This window comes from Astatotilapia calliptera, chromosome 22 (genome assembly GCF_900246225.1).
Source record: "Astatotilapia calliptera chromosome 22, fAstCal1.2, whole genome shotgun sequence".
Lineage (NCBI taxonomy): Eukaryota > Metazoa > Chordata > Actinopteri > Cichliformes > Cichlidae > Astatotilapia > Astatotilapia calliptera.
The window spans coordinates 26,080,618-26,102,428 of NC_039322.1; the positions used below are offsets into that span (position 1 = coordinate 26,080,618).

Sequence of the window (21,811 nt, forward strand, 5' to 3'; positions counted from 1 at the left end):
GTAAAATACATTTATATTTAAAAGTCGATTCAGGATTTAATGAATCGATATCGCTTCATTCAAGCTACTCACCTCTCTCTAACTGCCTGCACTTTCAAATGTAAACACGGACTACAGGAATCTCTGGACCACGGCCAATCAGAGAGGTCCCGCCCCTGACTATCTCTGATTGGTTTAGACCACGATAGGGACATAATGCATGTTAGTTGTTGACCACACGGTGCCATTTAAAAATTTGGTCGCATTTGCGACCAAATTGGTTGCACTCTAGAGCCCTGTTGAAGTAGCAACAGGCAGAGGCAGTCGCTCCATGTATCGGTTGTTAAGCTTAACGTGGGAGTGCTTTACAAACATTCAGAGATGAACTTACACACTTGCTTTTCTTCTCTCTGGGATAACTTTCTTGGAGATGAAATGCCGGTTTCGTAGCGAGGCTCCAAATGCTCAACCAGACTGCCGACAGGTCTCGTACACCACAGCCGCTCTATCACGTGACGCATACTGCTCCGACGTGGTAAGATATGAGCTGGGTTACGCCATGTCGCAAGTTTTGTGAAGTGCTTTTGTGATATTTAATGGATCGGATTACATGTTTTATTTCTCTCCGATATCCGATCCAATAATTTAGGTCAGTATCAGACCGATACCGATACGTAATATCAGATCGGTCCATCTCTAGTAGAAAGTACATTTGTTTAAAAATGTAGGGAGTAAAAGTTAAAAAAAAAAAGTAGTCACAAAAAACTACTCAAGTACTGATAACTTAAAATTGTACTTAAGTACAGTAACGAATTTGTACTTGGTTACTTCCCACCTCAGCTCATTATAAATATACCATAGAATAAAGGCTATTCAACTCTAAATTGTGCAAAATTGGTATAGTGTAAGCTTTTTTGTTAATTTATCAGCACAAATAAGGAAAAAAGTTAAATGCAATGAATATTATTTAATCTTTTCCACTGCTGCCTGCATTCCAGATATTGTAGATGTCAGGTCTGGAGCAGGTGAGCAGGACTTGGAGACGGGATTCGCATCTAAGGTTTAGAAGGTTTAATTACAGATAACAGAAGATAATGCAATGTGCAGAACAAGGGCAATCCTGAGAGTGATCCGGAGAGAGGAAGACAGGGGGGCGAAATCCCACACGACATGAAAATTCACTCTCACTTTTCAGGTGTACTCTCTCTTACCTTTCATCATGGAACAGGACACCACGGACGACCTATGCACTGGAAAAACACACAATCATTAGTGATGTGTCCTCTGTGTCGAAGCTTCGAAGCGTGTGTCAGGTAATCTCGGGGGACTTTTTATAAAGCTCGTATCGAAGCTTGCTTTAATTACATATGCAGTGACGTTCGAGGCCTCGCGGGCAGTCCGTACCACATGACTGATTCAGGAACTGGCTCTCCGGTTCGCACCAGATTCGAAATAAAATGATTCCCCCATCACATTGTGTTGTGGAATTGGATGACGTACGTGTTACATAGTGTTACATAGTTACTTGAGCATTTCTTCTTCGATGGAACCAGCAAGGAAGAGAAGATTTTCCCCTGTCTGGCAACATTTTGATCTCATCTCTCCTAATAAAGTATGCACACAGTAATAAATATCACAAATGATAAGTACCATAATATAAATAAACAACACCACAGATCCTATAATCTGATTTCTGTCTTTTAGTTTATTTAAGTGAAGCGCCACACCCTAGTTTGTGTCATTATCCAGATGTACATAAGCATGATTACACAGTAACACAATCATACCAAAACTCTGTCCTGATAGTTTCCACTGTATCTTTTGTATCAGACATACTGAAACAATATTCATCAATATTCATCTCACTATCACTAACAATCACTGCTGGAAGCCACAAGGGACCACAGTTGGTTTCAACTAGGAAGAGATGGGATTTCACTAATAAGGTAGGTCAACAATCCAGCTATGAATGGCTGTCCACCCTGTTCTTAAGAAGGGGATGAGATTGCTCATCAGACACAGGTGAGTAGGGCAGGGACTCAGGGAGAGTCCTGCCCACTGTCGGATGCATACACACACAATAGAGAATGAGAAAAAGGGAGACCGGAGAACCAACAGAGAGGGCCGGGTCCGTTACAGTAGAGGTGTGTTGTTTAGGTGTGTCCATAAATCTTTTCAGTGACACTTACAGGTGCTTAAATAGCCCTGTATTTTTTATGAGGCATGTCACCCAAAAATGATCACAGATCCATCCTGGCCACCCCACTGAAACTTTCCTGGCTCTGAGCCACCAGTCCGCAATGTCCCCGGGCAGCACAAAATGTAAACATACTTCCAAGATTCCTATGTAGTGTTGCTACAAAAATTAATATTCATTAAAAATTACTTACATAAAAATGTATGTAAACCAAAAACATAAAATAATGACATAATAACTTTGGCAGTTAAAACTAAGTGGAAACTTAGATCTGTTGACAAAGTTGCTTTCAGTTTCACATATCCTGTGTTAACAAGCCAAATTTGATGGTAAGTTTCATTTCTAGTAAACTGCTCCACCCATGGGCTTAAAGAAAACAAATAGATAGAAACCAAACCTCATTGCTGCTCTTGTACTTGATCTTGAGTGCGTCAAGGTAAGATTTCTATGGCTGAACTATTATCTTCTATATTCTATATATTTAGAATATATCTATGTGAATTGTAATTGTGATTTACTTTTGAAATATTCTTGTTTTGTTGCATTTTTTAACTTTAGATGGATGCCATTTACAACCTACTCGCCAGAAACAGACTGGAAGTTTACTACAAAAAGTTTCTAGATCTAGGAGTGAAAGATGAAAGAGATTTCATTGACAGTGTAACAGAAGAAAATTTAACTCAGCTAGGTAAGAACATTCTTGAGTTTCTGAAGATGATATAAAATTAAATGGCAAATCAAACCTTGCTTTTATAGATTAACCAGTAACCCCTGTATGGAAAGTCTGGACTGGCACTCTTTTTAATAATAATAACTTAGATTTGTATAGCGCCTATCAAGAAATTCTAATGGTCAGAGATTGTTACCCTAAAATCCAATGCAGAAACTGGCTCTAACCGGTTGTGTCTGAATGTCTATCCCACTCATTCTTAAACTGTGGCACATGTACCAATAATGGTATTTGGGCTCCCTCTAGTGGTACGTGGGAAGTCACCCAAAACAAACACTTCCTGGTGAGGTGGCAATTCAACCATTTGATTCACATTACAGCAGTTAATAAGTGAATGAACACGGTGCAATAAAAGTACTTTTAGAAGTACATTTTTCCAAACACTTACTTAAATTTACTTGAGTAGGGTTAGGGGTTGCAACCTCAGCATGGATTCATGTTCTATACTCTTCCTAATGACCTACTAATTTTATTTTAGGTGTGTTGCAATAGGGACATTGGAAAAGTTGCAGGACTCCAGTCCACGAGGACTGGAGTTTGAGATCCCTTGATTAAATAGAAAATGATACAAAGAATTAAAACACGTTAAAAACACAACAGCCTTAATAAACGCAGAGTAGTTTGGACCCAGAAGCAGGGTTCATACGTCATAACTTAAAGGCCAGATATACCACCTGCTGTGAATGTTTTAATGCAGTAGTGTTGTCATTATTATCATTTGTCACATCCTGTTTATGACAGTTAAAATAAATAAGATTCATATAAGAAATAAAACTCTCTTGTGTAAACTGTATATGGTGTTAAATAGGCCTATATCACTGTACTTTAATGTTGGTCATAAGGGTGGTACTTTAAGAGCCATATATTGTATGAGGTGGTACTCATTGTGAAAAGTCTGAGAACCCACTTCCTCTAACCAAACATTGCATAATCTTAAAGGTCAAGAGCAATTCATCAGCTGCACCCATTAAAGGCAGCTATACAGATCCTTGCTCTCTGTACAATGGCTACATTATTATTTTGTAACCAGAAAAGGAATAGGCTTCTTTCTTTCATTCACACATCTGTTCACACGCACAATCACATACATGTCCACTCACGGTGCTCTATTGCACTTATTCTTTGTCTCAACATACACTGATCAACACGGTTTATTTTTGATTAGGCATATATCTAATTGTAATTATATATGATTAACTGATTACCAGAATCACATATGATCACTTTGTTGTAGTACTCTGTGTTTCTCTAACCACGAGAAGGCTAGATGTCAAGTCCTTTTTTTCACTATTGAGTTATATTTTTTCACTAGGGGATCTCACACCTTTCATCCCTTTGTTGAAATACCTTTAGATCCGTTAAACTGCTGAACATTTTTGTATAATTGTTTTTCATACCCAAAGTGAATAAATATTTTGAAAATATTATAAATATGCTTGAAACTGTTTCTTCAGTATTTACACATCATTGCTATTTGTTTCCATTTTAAAAATATCTGATTAATATAGATGTATATTTCCAAACAGGATTAAGTCAAGTGGAAAAGAATCGGTTTTTTGAGATGAAAAAAACAATCAGCAGATTTAGAGCTCCAGAAAAATCAGCTGTAAGGTCTGTGCAAAAGTCCATGAAGACCTTGAATCTGCTGTACACATACCCCAAATGTCCAACTGAACCAAAATCCATCAAAGGTAAGATCTACTCCTTTATACATTTAAGGCTATTCATTCTCTCTCCCCACCATACCTCTCTGATTTGGTACGGATCTCCATCCCATCCCAGTGCCTCAGATCCTCCTCTTCTCTTTTTCTTTCTGTTCCTACCCCTCGTCTTATTACTATGGGGGGCAGGGCTTTTAGTCGCTCTGCCCCTCGACTTTGGAATTCTCCCTGACCTCAGAAACATCACTTCACTCCCTCTTTTTAAGTCCACCCTCAAAACCCACCTGTTCAAGATAGCCTACTCTATATAACTTCTCCATGCTCCTAAACTTTATTTTTTTATTGTGTTTATTTCCTGTTTTTATGCCTGTCTTATATGCTCTGTACAGTGTCTTTGGGTGTTTTGAAAGGCGCTTTTAAATAAAATGTATTATTATTATTATTATTATTATTATTATTATTATTATTATTACTGTTATTACTATTATATGTATGACACTTTTTGGTCCCAAAAAGTTGATTATGTTCATCGGGATGTAGTGTTTTCAGTAGGAGAAATGTTTCATCACTCATCCAAGTTAATTCTGTAGTCTCTACTAACTGCAGCATTGTTCATTCAGTGGTGCTAGTTTCACTCAATGTGCAAATGTACTGTTTATAAGGTTGGGGAAATCTGCAGTTAGCTAAAACTGAAGAAGTCACTTGGATGAGTGATGAAACATTTCTCCCACTGAAAACATTAGGTCCAGATGAACAGAATCATCTTTTGGGGATTTCCTTGCCTGGATGATTGAGCATGCATTAAGACTAAGGAGCTTAGAAAGAAACGCATCCGGACTTCTTTAAGTTTCCTTGAAGACGTTTCACCTCTCATCCGAGAAGCTTCTTCAGTTCTAACATGAATTGGTGGAGAGTCTCAGATTTTAAGCCCTATGGGAGTGTTCTCAAGAGGGTCATGGGCCCCCTATGGATCCTCTGCCTAATCACATGAGTCAAGGTATGAAAACGGGTGTGGGTCACAATCAGCCAAGGTTTCGGGTGAACCCATTGTAAAACCTAACCCCACCCTATTATGTGATTTACTGAGGTCAGATGGCGCTGGATTATAGATGGCAGACAGTTGGTGTTGTAAGCCACTGCCTCTGTTAAAAGATGGTCGCTCACAGTGACATAAATGGCTTCTTTCACTCCTCTTTCAAACCATCTGTCTTCTCTGTCCAAAATGTGAACATCCTCGAAAGAGTAAACTTTCATCTGCACCAAAAGGATAAAGGTCACTCTTGGGGACACTCCCGTAGGGCTTAAAATCTGGAACTCTCCATTAATTGCACTTAGAACTAAAGACGCTTCTCGGATAAGAGGTAAAACGTCTTCACGAAACTTAAAGAAGTCCAGACACTTTTCTTTTCTTTCCAAGCTCCTTAGACTACAATGACCTGAAGGCTTAGACATGATGCTGATGGCTGATGGTAAGGGAAAAATCTGATCTTTTATCAATAGTCACATTAGTATACTTAATTAGCAAGGCAAAATTAGAGCATACTTTCCATTTAGCAGTCAGTATAAACTTTTTTGACAGACCAATATCAAAATGGTTAACTTATGATGTTGGTATATTAAACTTGCAGATATGGATCCAGCACAAAACACAATTGAAGATCTAATGTTGAGGATTTGTCACCTTGAAAGTGTTGATCCCTCCAGAGGTGTCTGTCTCTACACAGTGGATGGAATGCCTTTGACAGATGATCCTTTCTTTAACACATGTAAGCTCATTTAGAGTTAAGGATTCAAAAAGGTAATGACACGGTATTCTTTCATTTTGCAACGTTGTATAGAACAAGAAAATGTCTATTCAAAATATATAGTAGTATAATATAGCAATACAATAGAAAAAATACAATGGGACAGTTTAGTTAAGAGCACCAAGTGTGAAATCAAAATCTTTATTAAATGCTTAAAATCATACTCAGATGTTCAGTTAGCAGTGCTCACAAATTCAAGAGTGAGCACTACAGGCAAAATTCTAGAAATATGACAAACCTTATCCATAAGAAAACAAACTAGAGGCAGGAACTAAAACAGGAAATGTTTATATGAAGAATTTACCAGAAAAGCTAACTAGATCAAGAATAAAATAAACATAAGGGAAACAAACGTGTAAATGGCTTTTGCATACTCTTTTCTTCGCAGTTAAAACTGAGACTTGACCACTATTAAGCTGTGCTTGAAGCTGTTGTCCTGTGACTGATGCTCACGAGGGTATAGTACCACAGTGTGTTCCAACACTGCTTTTATGCAGAAAGTGGGGGTTTTAAGTAATCCAGAAAAGTTGGAACTCATGTAGGAATTAGTGGCACCAGCTTTCAAGAGTTGATCAACCTCCATTGCTGCAGAACAGCTTTAAATTGTAAACCTATTTTGTGTTTGCTGAAAAAGGCCTTTTTTTAATAAATCTGAGATGTACATTATTTTTCAGTTTTGGGAAACCTTGCCTTTGTTTTTAACTTCTGCCAGTTCACCACAATGTAGTGCATACACCACCTTTAAGCAACTATAAACATTGTATTTTTAAGTTGACTTGTACAGTACATAGATCGAACTACCAGGAAAAATCTCTAATATTAAAACATAACAATGTCATGACTTGAATTTTTGCAGTGTTTCCCAGAGTTTATTATCAATCTATTTTGTGAGTTTACAAGGATGAAAACAACATTAAAGAAAATCCCCTACAACATATAAGTGGCTGTTGAGGCAATTTCAGTGTTATGACTTTTAACTAAGGCCTGTATGTGCATTTATCATTTTTAGTTCACACTGACTTCACTTCCTTCCTGTATTTTCCTTCAAGGGAATTCATATTGCCTGTTAATCAAGCAGTCCATGAGACTTAAGTGAGAATGAGAGTCACTTTTTTTCCTAGTACACATTCCTAAGATGATATTAACAAACTCGGGGTTGTTTTAATTATAATTCATTAGGTTTTTAATGTTTTCAGCACTGCAACATCAAAATGAGGTTTGAATAAGAATATAGTGAGTAGTATGGACTTCAACTAATTCATTCATTTTTCTGCATATTGACACATATCTTTGTTAGTGTGATCCCATCAAAAGATGGTTTATGTTGTTACACATATTGTTAAAGCAAGATTTCTTCTTTTAATAGCATACATTATTGTCACATTTAGACAAGAAATGAAACCTCACAGGAGAAGTTGTTGCTTGAAATAAGTAGAAAACTAAATAAGTAAAGTGGCTACTTTTTTTAATTTTATCTACAGGGTCTTTACAAGACAGACACATTAAAAGTGGAGATGTAATCTATGCTATTTTTACACCAAATAAGAATTTGGAAACGTCTACAAATTTCATGCAAAGGGTCATTGAAACTCAGGGAACCGATACCGTTCGATGTCATATCATGCTCAAGGTGAGTTTAATTAATACATATTCTCTTTTTTTGCCTAGCTGAGTTAAGTAAAAGGTTTGCATTTTAAATAGTTTAGCAAGATGAGTGATATTGAAAAATAGAGGATAACTCACAATTTTTGCTGCTGGTTTCTGGAAGGTCAACATTTTTACAAATTTAAATTATTATGTCGGTTACATGATATACTGGTCAAAAAGGTAACACTTTTTAAACAGAGGGGGTTGTTATTCAGTTTCAGCAGTTGGTGACGGTAATGCACTATTTTGCTGTTTGCCAACTGCCAATAAATTATAAAAAAGAAGAAGAATCAGTTTTAGCTGCTTTGATATTTATGAAATTAACAACAGGTGTACTAGAGGGACAACAGCGAGACCACACTAAGGTGGAGGCAAGGTGGTTTTACAGGTGGAGGCAACTGGTACTTTTTTCCAACCCGTTCTCACTCCCAAAGCGTAACATTTTACGCTAGGTGACAAATCGTCACCATATTACGTTTTCGGCTACCCACCACGTTCCTAAATGACGACCTCGGAAAAAGAGGAAATATGAGAACCGTCTGGACTGAACCTACACATGTTCGCTCTTATTCTTCAAATCGCTTAGAAACACGCTATTTAACATCATTAAAGACCTGGTTAAGGTCAGGAATAAGGTTATGGTCAGGGCTAGGGATAAGGTTAGGTTTAGGGCTGGAATACAGGGCTGGAACGTCTACTCCCGCGGGAGCGTCATTGCACTGGATTCCAGCCATAACCTGCCGCGTACCATAAGAACGCCGAAGGTCTCCTTTCGCGTTCCTCAGGAACGCCGCGGGACGTGACAAAACGTCGACATGTTACGCCTCGGGAGTGAGAACGCTCTGTTTTTTCTCCTCTTCATCCTTTCGAACTGTTACTACTGGTAGCATGAGGTGATACCTGGAACCCACAAAGGTTGCACAGGTAGTTGAACTCCTTCAACTGCAATGGTACATCAACATGTGTCATTGCCAGAAGGTTTGCTGTGCCTCATAGCACAGTCTCAAGATCATGGAAGAGATTCCAGGAGACAGACAGTCACTCTAGGAGAGCTGGACAGGGCTGTAGAAGGTCCTTAACCAATATATTAATTTTGCCAATATATAATATTAGCAAAATGGACTAGGCTGCAGTATAATTTTTCACTTATTTTCCGAGGTGTCTTTGAATTCAGTCAGTAGTTTGATAATTATCCATTCATCCATCCATCCATCCATCCATCCATCCATCCATTCTTCCGCTTATCCGGGGCCGGGTCACGGGGGCAGCAGCCCAAGCAGAGAAGCCCAGACCTCCCTCTCCCCAGCCACCACCTCCAGCTTGTCCAGGGGAACACAAAGGCGTTCCCAGTCCAGCCGAGAGATATAATCTCTCCAGCGTGTCCGGGGTCTGCCCCGGGGCCTCCTCCCATGGGACATGCCCAGAACACCTCACCCAGGAGGCATCCTTGTCAAATGCCTGAACCACCTCAACTGGCTCCTTCTGGCAAACTTCTCACCCTATCTCTAAGGGAGAGGCCAGCCACCCTTCGATGGGAACCACCCCTTTCTTAAAGATGGTGATTCCCATCTTTAAGAAAGAGGACCGGAGGGTTTGTTCCAGCTACAGGGGAATCACACTCCTCAGCCTCCCTGGGAAAGTCTATGCCAGGGTGCTGGAGAGGAGAGTCCGTCTATTAGTCGAACCTCAGATACAGGAGGAACAATGCGGTTTTCGTCCTGGTTGTGGAATACTGGATCAGCTCTTTATCCTCTCGAGGATACTTGAGGGTGCATGGGAGTTTGTCCAACCAGTCTACATGTGTTTTGTGGACTTGGAGAAGACATTCGACCGTGCCCCCTGGGGGGTCCTGTGGGGGATGCTCCAGGAATATGGGGTGTCTGGCCCATTGCTACGGGCCATTCAGTCCTTACACAACCGTTGCAAGAGCTTGGTCCACATAGCCGTCAATAAGTCAGACTCGTTCCTGGTGGGTGATTGGCTCTACCAGGGCTGCCCTTTGTCACCAATTCTGTTCATAATTTTTATGGACAGAATTTCTAAGCGTGGTCAAGTGGCGGAAGGCTTGGGTGGTCTCAGGATCTCATCTCTGCTTTTTGCAGATGATGTGGTTCTGTTGGCTTCATCAGGTGATGGCCAAGCTCGCCTTGGAATGGTTCGCAGCCGAGTGTGAAGTGGTGGGAATGAGGATCAGCACCTCCAAATCTGAGGCCATGGTCCTCAGCCGGAAAAGGGTGGAGTGCCCACTCCAGGTCAGGGACGAGACCCTGCCCCAAGTGGAGGAGTTTAAGTATCTCAGGGTCATTTTCACGAGTGACGGGAGAAGGTGGGAGATCGAAAGACAGACAGGTCTGTTGTGGTGAAGAGAGAGCTGAGTGTAAACGCGAAGCTCTCAATTTACTGGTCAGTCTACGTCCCTACCCTCACCTATGGTCACGAGCTGTGGGTAGTGACTGAAAGAACGAGATCGCGGATACAAGCGCCAGAAAGGTTGATAATTAATTTTCTTCAAATGATGTAGCATTCTTTCAATCCTAACACATTACCAAGTCCATTTCAGTATAAATAGCCAGCATGATTTTTTTTCTATGGAGATCTGGTGTGTTTTTTAGTGTGCCTTTATTTTTTAAGTGGTGTATAGTGTATAGCAAAGTGATAGCTGACAAATAAGTGCAGAAAATGGTACAGCCATTGTAGCTGACTGACAAGAAATGAACATGTTTTTCCACTTTATGGTGATTTCTCCCTCAATATATGCAGAGGAGTGGGAGCAGGTCACTGACATTTAACTTTATTTTTCTCATACAGGGAGATTTCGAAGTGAAAGTAAACTTGGCACTTGACACAATAGCTAATCTGAAGATCAGGCTTGCAGATGAAAGTGGAATCCCTGCACATGTCTTGCAATACAAGTAAGAATATATTTTAATTTACTGACAGCAATTCTTTAATCATTATTTACACTACCGTTTAAAAGTTTGGATTCATTTGGAAATGTCCTTGTATTTAAAAAGAAGAGTACAGTTATGGCACAACCGGAATTCCAAAATGTGTCAGATTGTAGAAAAATATTTTCAATTTGATGTCAGCAACACGTAAAGGGGCCATGGTACCACTGTGTAACATCCCTTCTTTTAATAATTCTAATAACCAAACCAAACTACCAAATCGTCCACTTTTATAGAGGTGGTCACACTAATAATGACCAATTAATCTTGTGTATTTGAACATCAATATCCAGGTACCTCTTACCCTTTTAATTTCTATGGAAGCAGTAAGGGTACTCTGCATTTTGGATTCATTTTTGTTAAATAATGATACAATCTTCGTATTTTCAGAGGTGAAATTGGCACTGGCAACACATTGGAAAGTTGTGGGATCACAGAGGAGTCCATAGTGCACTTCTCAATGTCCACATTTTCAGAGGAAGAGTTTGATCCGCATGCATTCTTCATTGATGATGTTGTGCCCTCCATTCAACAAACCCGCAAAGGAATCAGTGTCCTCCTGTCATCTCTCTTTGTCATTGTAAGCATTGTATCATACTGTGACTGTATTTAGTGTTGGTAGAAGTAACTATATATGTTAATTTCCTCTATAATCCCGACACATATGTCAAAAAATACAGAGAAGACCAATACAAAGTGGTGTACACGTGAGAAGTGGAATGAAAATCATACATGATTCCAAACATTTTTTACAAATACATAACTGCAAAGTGGGGTGTGTGTAATTATTCAGCCCCCTTTGGTCTGAGTGCAGTCAGTTGGCACTCATCAGGCAATGACTCTATCTAGTCATTGCCTGATGAGTGCCAATGACTAGATAGAGTACACCTGTGTGTAATCTAATGTCAGTGCAAATACAGCTGCTCTGTGACGGCCTCAGAGGTTGTCTAAGAGAATATTGGGAGCAACAACACCATGAAGTCCAAAGAACACAGCAGACAGGTCAGGGATAAAGTTATTGAGAAATTTGAAGCAGGCTTAGGCTACAAAAAGATTTCCCAAGCCTTGAACATCCCACGGAGCACTGTTCAAACGATCATTCAGAAATGGAAGGAGTATGGCACAACTGTAAACCTACCAAGACAAGCCCGTCCACCTAAACTCACAGGCCGAACAAGGAGAGCGCTGATCAGAAATGCAGCCAAGAGGCCCATGGTGACTCTGGACGAGCTGCAGAGATCTACAGCTCAGGTGGGGGAATCTGTCCATAGGACAACTATTAGTCGTGCACTGCACAAAGTTGGCCTTGTGCAGAATGGGCAAGAATTTCAGTCGCTAGATGTGCAAAGCTTGTAGAGACATAACCTAAAAGACTGGCAGCTGTAATTGGAGCAAAAGGTGGTTTTACAAAGTATTGACTCAAGGGGCTGAATAATTACACACACCCCACTTTGCAGTTATTTATTTGTAAAAAATGTTTGGAATCATGTATGATTTTCGTTCCACTTCTCACGTGTACACCACTTTGTGTTGGTCTTTCATGTGGAATTCCAATAGAATTGATTCATGTTTGTGGCTGTAATGTGACAAAATGTGGAAAAGTTCAAGGGGGCCAAATACTTTTGCAAGCCACTGTATATGATTACTGCTTACATACTTCTGTTTTAATTATCTGCAAAAAAAACCCCAAAAGCTTCCAGGTGTCTTCATTGTTTTAATATTTTAGAAGTATCTCCTTTGTGTAAGAATAACCTGAGATTTTGATTTTTGAATAATATTTTCCTTCCAGCAACGCAGATTTTCAGTTGATTCCCAAAAGAAACTGATTGGGTACATACGAAAACTAACTGGCTGTAACCCACTAGCCCAGAGTTTGTACCAGTTACTTTGTAAAAATGAAGGTATATCCAGCAATCAAAAGGTAAACTATGACAAGAATATAATTGAATTTTTACTACCTCTTGTTTGTTTCACATGTGACCATTACAGAATAAGTTTCTTTCATGTGATGTTTTCTTTTTCTTTTTTGTTAGATCGCGGTAGTTGAAGGCTTGTATTTTCTTTTTAGAGAGCTTTTGCCAGGTCTTGGAACAAAACAAGGGGGAAAAGTCATCGAGGACCAAGATGTCTTTGAGTATTCAATACACTGTTGGGCATATCTCTTGTCAGAAGCAAAGGTAGCCAGCAAGCAAAGATTTCATTTCATCCACACTAAAACATTTACATGTTTACATTTGGGTTTGAGCAAAATATTATTTAAACAGATGCCTGGCATTTTTATTTACAGTATCCTGCTTAAAAGCAACTAGCTGGCTTTACTTGCCAAATAGTAATTTAAATCCTATAAAAGATACCAAAATGAAAACTGAACAAAACTCATGTCACAGTGTTCAGTTTTTTATGGACCCTGTCATGATGTCCTTTGTTATGACCTATATGATCTCTCTTTGCTAGATCCCTTTTTGTCTGTAATAACTTTGTTGCAGAATATGTTGACTTGGTCCTGGATATAATATATAATTTATTATTATTATGTATAATAATAATTAAAATATAAACAGAAAGGATAGTGTGATAGTGTTGCTGTCTATGCTTTTGTACATTTTAACTTGGTATCGTTTCAATAGAAAGAAACATCAGAAAATGAAAATTATGCGCCATATTTTCTGAATAATGAAGAAGGCAGACGTTTTTGTGAACCAGTCACTGTACCTGGAATACCAGGTGCCCTTGAAAGAGCTCTTGTGCTGCAAAAAATAAAAGGTAACAAACTGGCATTGTGGATCACTAATACTGGTTAAAATGTTAGTTAGAGCGTGTGTCATCAGCAACGTCTAGTAGGCTATATGACCACATTTTCCTGATTTCCTTTTTTATTTTTATGTTCAGAATATGTGTCAAAGTTGGAGATTTTGCAGATATTTGTGAATCTTAATCAATGTAAAAGTCTTCGGAGAGTTCAGCACATTTTCTTGTGCCAATGTAACTTATCAGAGAATGATTTTACTTTATGGATCTGTTTCCAAGATGGAGAGAAGATACCCAACTGCACTGCAGAAGTTTTACAAGAAACATCACTCAAGAGAGCCACTGACATTGAGAAAATTCTGCTCAGTGTTCATCCTTCACTTACGACCTATCATCTTTGGATTTCTCATGGCAGTGTGACTGGTCAGAAGTATGTAGTATTATTATTTTCATATTTTTAAAATATACCAAAATTAGCCCAAATAAAAACACCTAAAAAAAAAAGCAGTCAAATTTCTACATACTGTATATTCCATGTGGTATTTTGTGGTTACATGAATCAAGAACCATTAAACTCAACCCAACACATTTAACAGTGATTTCTGAATAACAGTTACATTAAAAAAAAAAAAAAACACCATGGTTGTTTTCCTCTGATTACCCATGTTTGTTACCCAGTAACTGCTGATTAATTTTTGTAATTAAATTCCAGTTTTGAGATAAACACTGGGAAAACCTTTGGAGACATGGTAAAGGAAATGGAAGCATTCCCTCAACTCTATGTTACTCCACCGCTGCGTTTGAAGGATCTAGGAACTCAAGACCCATGTCTTGTTTTCCTTAGAGAGGGTAAGAAGCCATGGAAGGCAAAAATCCATGAAGAGAAACTTGTGTTTGGGGGTATTTTATTAACAAAACCCTCAACAAACAAAATAAACCTAGAGAATTCAATCACATAAATACAGAAATTGAAAATTGGAATAAAATTACCCAATTGCAGATACATTTCTTTCCTTCTGTATTAAACAACAACTTTTTGTTTTTGTTTTTTATCATTTGTCAGACAATCTTGGTGTTTATCTTAATAAAAATAAGTTAACTCCAGAAAAAATTGATGTCTTTGACTGTCTGGATGGCAAAACCCGGCATGTTGATGTGAATGTACTGGCAGCTTCGTGAGTATTGTCATTTATTTTCTTAACATTGTACAAATCTATATAGTTTAATGAAAAATATTATTTTGAGTTACTGTCAGAGCTATTGTAATCTTATTATCTTAAAGCTCTTATTATCCTTAAAGATAAATTTTTTAATTGGCTCTTTGATAAGTTGTCTGTGATGTGTAGCACTGACAAAAGTTCAGACTTTGTTTACTTCAGTAGAAGTACAGATAGCTATGCTAAAAAATACTCCAGTAAAAGTTGAAGTACTGAACCAACTTCTTTATTCAAGTTAAAGTGAAAAAGTACAGGCTCTGAAATGTACTCAAAGAATGTAAAAAGTATCTCCTTGAAGATTCTCCTACACTGACACTACACAGTTTATAAATGGTCACTGTATGACCTAACATACAAGGACTAGATTAAAAATGAGAGAAAATGCAGCCAGTGCCCAAAGAAAAACTAAAAGACCTTCCAAAGAAAACTAGAAAGCCACTGCTAAAGACTTCTTCTAGAAATTGAAAGAACTTTTTGCTCATTGGTAGCTAAATATGAAGAAATGACAGGTGGCTCAGGACTTTTGCACAGTACTCTAAAAATTTGAAATTTCCTAACATTCCTGTAGAACTGGTGACCATAGGGATGACCTCTCTTTTGACACAACAAGATCCCCAAAGGAAGCTGTACTGGTAACTTCAATTCTTTACTACTTCCTTCACTTTGTACTTTCTGTAAATGGCATGATTTTAAAAAAAAAAAACTAAGAGGCTTTTAGGGGTCAGTTTGGAACTAATTTACAGTAAGGGTAGAGGTAATAAATGCAAAAAGGAAATGGTAACGTAAGAAATGGTTTACAGAACGTTTACTGAGACCTAAAATTCTTAAGCTTCTTGTTTTGGAGATTCAAAACATTATCTTCTAAAGCAGACAATACATGTGGGTGCAGTAATGTCACAGACTGGTTGCAAACTGAGTAAAATAGGTAAACAGACAGAGCTAATGCTATAATAATAATAATAATAATAATAATGGATTGCATTTATATAGCGCTTTTCAAGGAACCCAAAGCGCTTTTACAATGTCACTATTCATTCACTCTCACATTCACACACTGGTGGAGGCAAGCTACAGTTGTAGCCACAGCTGCCCTGGGGACAGAACTGCCAGGCTGCCATATCGCGCCATCGGCCCCTCTGGCCAACAGAGCAGTGATCTAGTTTACACAAAGAGTCACAAAGACTGCATGTGGCAGGACAGGGTTTAAATAAAAGTCAGAAAAGGAAGGAAAGTCTTAAAATATAAAAGAAAGAAACAAACTGGGAAAAGGAATAAAACTGGAGACAGAACAATTTGTGACACATATTACATATTGCTCGATTTGTATGTCTGTAAAATATGAGTGATTAAATAAGGAAAGACAAATTGTTGCTACACTTTTATTTCATTAGGTACTGATTGATACAAGTTCATCGATGTCCAAGAAATGCTACGGAAGTGTGGAAATAGAAAAAATCCATGCTGTCAAGGAGCTTTTTGATAATTTTGCATCAAGGACTATGGCTTATGATTTTCATCATGTCATTGGCCTCGTTACATTTGACTCTAGAGTGAAAACTGTTCACACATTTACAGAAACACTGGAAAAGTTTAAGGTAAATAAACATTTTGTGTGTTAAATCTGTAATGTTTAGTGTGTAATGTAAATCTTTAGGTTAATGCATATTCTTAATTTCTACATGATATGAAAAAATGAAATATATCTACACACTTTTCTAGGAGCGTGTGCGCACTCTTAAGGCATCTGGACGTACATTGCTGTATGATGCGCTGCAACACGGAATGAATGAGCTGAACAAAGTAAAGCTAAAATTCCCAGATTGCAGACTCCGCATTCTATGTCTCACCGATGGAAATGATGTTGGGTAAATTTCCTTTACTATGCAAGTTAACTATAATCTAATAGTTTATTGTTGCTTATTAATTGAAATAATCATTCTGTGATTTTGAGCATTCACTTCATGCTTTTGTCAATAAGCAAAACAACACAACGCCCCTTAAGCTATTTCCCCCCCATAAAGGGTTAAAAGTAGGGTTAGGAACATAAAAGTAAATTGGACAATTAATATACTTAATGTTATATCATCTCTTTTGAGGATAGCTATATTTGGTCATAATGTTACTTGTGCATGTGCATAGCCTAGGTATTACTCAAAGTAAAATCTGTTAAGTCACATCTGTGGATTCAATCATTTAACATTAAAAAGTACAACAAAACTTCACATAAAATATAACTTCACATTATATATAGATAAAATATCTGATTTTAAAAAATGAAGACATGTAAGATTTAGATTTCTGGTTTGTCAGACACCACTGTGAGGAGTCCTTATCTTTAAGTCTAACCTCGCTTCTTCCTCTCCATCTCCATCTCGCAATGAGTATCTCGCACACATTTCTGCTTTCAAATCATGTCTCGAAACCCATCTGTTCAGAACTGCATAGCCTTCATTATAACTGGGTTTTAATCTGTTGTTACCTTGACTAGTTTTATAGTTGTTATTTTGTGTTTACTTTATGTTTTTATTTTGCTGTACAAACTGGATACAAAGAGTTTGCGTGTTTGCTGATGTTTGTTAAGCTGACAGTAATGTTGCCACTTTAAAACCATTACTCCCTCCATACTCACTCCTTTTTTTTTATAGGACAAGCTAGGTTCTGGAATACTATGACCACAATTTATGGACACACCAACCAAAAATGTTGTTCTGAATGGTTAAAGCCCAATTGTACCACTGAGTATAGTGGTATAGATGCATAAATTGCATATTTTGTCTCGTTTTATCTCTTTGTATGCATCATGCCTTGTGATAGATGCATCAGTAGGATTGTCTTTTATGTGTTATTGTTCCTGCATTTAAGGTCAAATGGGTTTAATGTTTGAAATGTTTGGACACACCTACTCATTTAGTGTATTTTCTTTACTTTCGTGACTATATACATTGTAGATTCTCACTGAAGGCATCAAAACTATGAATAAACACACGTGGAATTATGTAGTAAACAGAAAAGTGTGAAATAACTCAAAACATGTTTTATATTTTAGATTATTCAAAATAGCCACTCTTTGCTTTGGTTACGGCTTTGCACACTTTTGGGATTCCCTCTTGACGGAGTTCCCAGAGATGCTGAGCAGTTTTTGGCCCTTTGCCTTCACTCTGCGGTCCATCTTATCCCAAACCATCTCGATTGGGTTTAGGTCAGGTGACTGTGATTGCCAAGCCATCTGGCACAGCACTCCATTACTCTCCCTCTTGCTCCAAATAGCCCTTACACAGCCCCGAGTGTGTGTCATTGTCCTGTTGAAAAATAAATGATGGTCCATATAAACACAAACCTGATGCGATGGCATGTCGCTGTAGGATGCTGTGGTAGCCATGCTGGTTCAGTGTGCCTTCAATTTTGATTAAATCCCCAAAAGTGTCACCAGCAAAGCATCCCCACACCATCACACCTCCTCCTCCATGCTTCACAGTGGGAATCATGCATGTAGAGATCATCATTCACCTTATCTGCTTCACACAAAGACACAGCGTGTGGAACCAAAGCTTTCAAATTTGCACTGATCAGACCAAAGCACAGATTTTCACTGGTCTGATGTCCATTTCTTGTGCTTCTTGGCCCAAATAAATTTCTTCTGCTTGTCATTTTTCCTTAGTGGTGGTTTTTTAGCAGCAATTTGACCATAAAGGCCTGATTCGTGCAGTGTCCTCTGAACAGTTGCTATAGAGAACTCTGTGTGGCATTTATCTTAATCAGGTGAATTTATCCTCAGCAGCAGAGGTGACTCTTTGTCTTCTTTTCCTGGGGTGGTCCTCATGTGAGCCAGTTATGTCGTAGCACATGGTTTTTGCGACTCCACTTAGGGACACCTTCAAAGTTTTATCAATTTTCCTGACTGACTGACCTTCAGTTCTTAACCTCCTAAGACCCGAACTCTTCCACAGCATGCATTTTTAATTTCTCTTTGATATTTGGGCTGAGTGGGACCTGATGAATGTAAAAACAAAGAATTACCAGATTTCTGTTTGTTTTTGTTTCTAAGAAAAATGAGAGCCACATATGAGGATATTTGTTTAAAATTTCAATAGAACAGTAGCAGTATAATGTCCTCGTAAGTGGATATCAGGCCCTTGTAGAGCAAAATTGAGTATTTTGGTCTAAATAACCCAAAATGTGATGTTCACATATGTGGACGCCAGGTCCTAGGAAGTTAAAGTAATGATGGACTGTCATTTCTCTTTACTTAGAATTCATATTAGGCAAGAACCAATAAGCTAACAGTTGTCAAATAGGGCTGTCAGCTGTGTACCAACCTGATTTGTGCACAACAAAACTGATGGTCTCAACGCCATTTAGTAGGCAAGAAATTCCACAAATGAACCCTGACAAGATACACCTGTGAAGTGAAAACCATTTCAGGTGACTGCATCATGAAGCTCACTGAGAGAAGGCCGAGGGTTTGCAGCGCTATCAACAAAGCAAAGGGTGGCTACTTTGAGGAATCTAAAATGCAAGACATATTTAGAGTTATTCGTCAATTTTTTCTTTGCTACATAATTCCATATATGTTGCTTTATATAATGTATTTGATGTCTTCAGTATCTAGCTACGATGTAGAAAGTAATAAAAATAAAGAAAAACCTAGAAGGTGTGTCCAAACGTTTGACTGGTAGTGTATATTTATATTTGTCTACATGTCTGTATATTTATCCAGGTCTTTAAACAAGCCAGATGAAGCTGCCATCAACCTAATAAAATCTAACGTCGTTGTGGATTCGATTCTTCTTGGAAAAGTAGAAAATAATATTCTACATGGAATCAGCATTGCAACAGGTATATATTTTTCTTGAAATATCATATTTAGTTTATCTCAAAACTTCTCAATTAAACATTGTGAGGAGTGATAGAAATGCTGAGGATATTTGCACTGGAGCCATTTTGTTGTATTTAATTTGTGAAAATTACTAAAAAACAAAATCTAAAATGTCCATTCTGTGTCTTTGAATATATCACCTTTTATTAATAAGCACTGTTTTATAGATGGTCTTTTTTTTTTTTAACTTCATCACATTTATCAAAAGGTTTATTTCATTAGAATGTTCCTTTTTCACTATGTTTAATAATGCATGGGCAGCTTGCAGTTAAGCTACTGACAATCTTATATTTCTTTTTTTTCAGGTGGCTGCTGCTTCAACCCAGAGACAAGCAAGGATGGTTTACAACTTTTTGAAACTGAGACCGTTCTTTCTTTGGAGATGAGAAAATGTAAAACCAAAGCTGACCCAGCCTCCATCACTAAAGTTTGTCCATTGATTATTCCCTGATGAGATCTGCATTAACCCCTTTAAAACACAGGCCTCTAAAGATGCAACAATTTGTTGCTGTATATTTATTTATTTTTCAGAGTTTTCTGAGTAGTTACTTTGCTACTCATGGGTACGATACACTTCCAGAGGCTGTCTTACCAAGCCAGATAAGCAGTAAAGTGACAGTTACACAGAAGTAAGTGACAGAATACAGTTTTGCATGGATAGTTTTTAAAATACTTGTCAAGCACAAATGTTTTGAGTATTAAGTAAGTACATCTTTTAACATACATTACTGTGCAAAAGTATTGAGTCATTTATAGTCTAGCACTGTGAAAGATGCAGAAATTGTGCGTAATTTATTTTTTTAAAAAGGGAAATAGGTACAGCGATCAGTGTTGGGGAGTAACGGAATACATGTACCGGCATTACATATTTAAAATACAATGTTAGGCTATCCCTCTCTATCCCTTCTCCAACTTTGGTGCTTAAATGCAGGCGAGCAGCCCTTTTTCAAAAAAAAATTTTAATCTCAATTTCCATCTGGGATTAATACAGTTTCTCTGATTCTGATTGCTGGAAACCCAAACAAAACCTGCAATAAGAGGCTTTAATGTAAGCGCCCTGTTAATGCTGGTGGTGTCAGTTACACAATGGACCCAAAGCCATCAGTGCACAGGTAGGAATGCATTTCTTACTTGGAAATTCCAACACCACTTCATAAGAAGAATGGGATGGGTGAAACTTCATTATCTTTGATGTACTATTGCTGTATGATTTTTATTACTATTAATGAAGGCTACCAGCAACTTAACATTGTTAAACGGCGTTAGCTGAGGTTAGTTCATAGGCTGCAGACTGTTAGGCCGTTTCTCAATACTCAAGTACGAAGTCCAGACTAGCGAAAATGCGAGTTCACATGGGAGTCTGGACTTCCCAGGAACGCAGTGCGATCGTTCTTCAATTGGAACGGCAGTGTACTTGATGACATCACAGGTCTGTAGTTTTTACTGTCATCCCCTCCTGATTTAAGTGAGATTAATATTTGCAATGGAAATTACACATGACGCACAAAAAAATTAGACATGATGTAGTAGAGTTCTTTAAGAAAAGATAATTTAGAAAAGTATCTTACGCACTTTGGCAAAATTCGCTGTTACGTATTGTCTGTTTCATAGTGTCTAATAAGCTTCCTACAGTTGAGCACAATCACTGCATGACAGAAACTCAAGCTTAATCCCTCTTAATAAAAATAGTATACATGTATGCCTGAATAAAAACAAACAAGTGAGATGTTAGAACGCTTTTATTTTTATTTTAGTAAACACTCAAAACTTACAATAAACAGCTGGGGTTTGGAAGAGAATTGAACAGATATTTAAAATATAATCTGATCACTTTTGGAGCAGCCTTCGGGATTAACATGATGTTCTCAGACTTGATGGATAGCATTAGCAACCTGCTAGCTGCAAATAATCATGTGCAGTTCCACATGATTATTAACAGACGTTAAAAAGAAAACAAATTACTGATACAGAAATAGTTTTGTTTATATGAAATCACTGCAAAA

The 21,811-nt window shown here is 37.9% G+C and overlaps 1 protein-coding gene across 1 annotated transcript in view; it reads left to right on the forward strand.

Annotated features, from left to right (window-relative positions):
- Positions 1–2,547: 2,547 nt before the first annotated feature.
- The window catches only part of LOC113015411 (uncharacterized), a 43,099-nt gene continuing 23,835 nt past the window's right edge, over positions 2,548–21,811 (forward strand). Inside the window, exons 1-19 of the mRNA XM_026157448.1 lie at positions 2,548–2,612; positions 2,735–2,864; positions 4,433–4,597; positions 6,196–6,333; positions 7,854–8,002; positions 10,828–10,931; positions 11,358–11,547; positions 12,757–12,888; positions 13,001–13,144; positions 13,595–13,730; positions 13,995–14,145; positions 14,428–14,564; positions 14,779–14,890; positions 15,501–15,564; positions 16,324–16,527; positions 16,652–16,797; positions 19,650–19,768; positions 20,114–20,235; positions 20,340–20,437. Coding sequence (XP_026013233.1) covers positions 2,735–2,864; positions 4,433–4,597; positions 6,196–6,333; positions 7,854–8,002; positions 10,828–10,931; positions 11,358–11,547; positions 12,757–12,888; positions 13,001–13,144; positions 13,595–13,730; positions 13,995–14,145; positions 14,428–14,564; positions 14,779–14,890; positions 15,501–15,564; positions 16,324–16,527; positions 16,652–16,797; positions 19,650–19,768; positions 20,114–20,235; positions 20,340–20,437 — 2,441 coding nt within the window. The 5' untranslated portion in view covers positions 2,548–2,612. The remainder of the gene's footprint in view (positions 2,613–2,734; positions 2,865–4,432; positions 4,598–6,195; positions 6,334–7,853; positions 8,003–10,827; positions 10,932–11,357; positions 11,548–12,756; positions 12,889–13,000; positions 13,145–13,594; positions 13,731–13,994; positions 14,146–14,427; positions 14,565–14,778; positions 14,891–15,500; positions 15,565–16,323; positions 16,528–16,651; positions 16,798–19,649; positions 19,769–20,113; positions 20,236–20,339; positions 20,438–21,811) is intronic.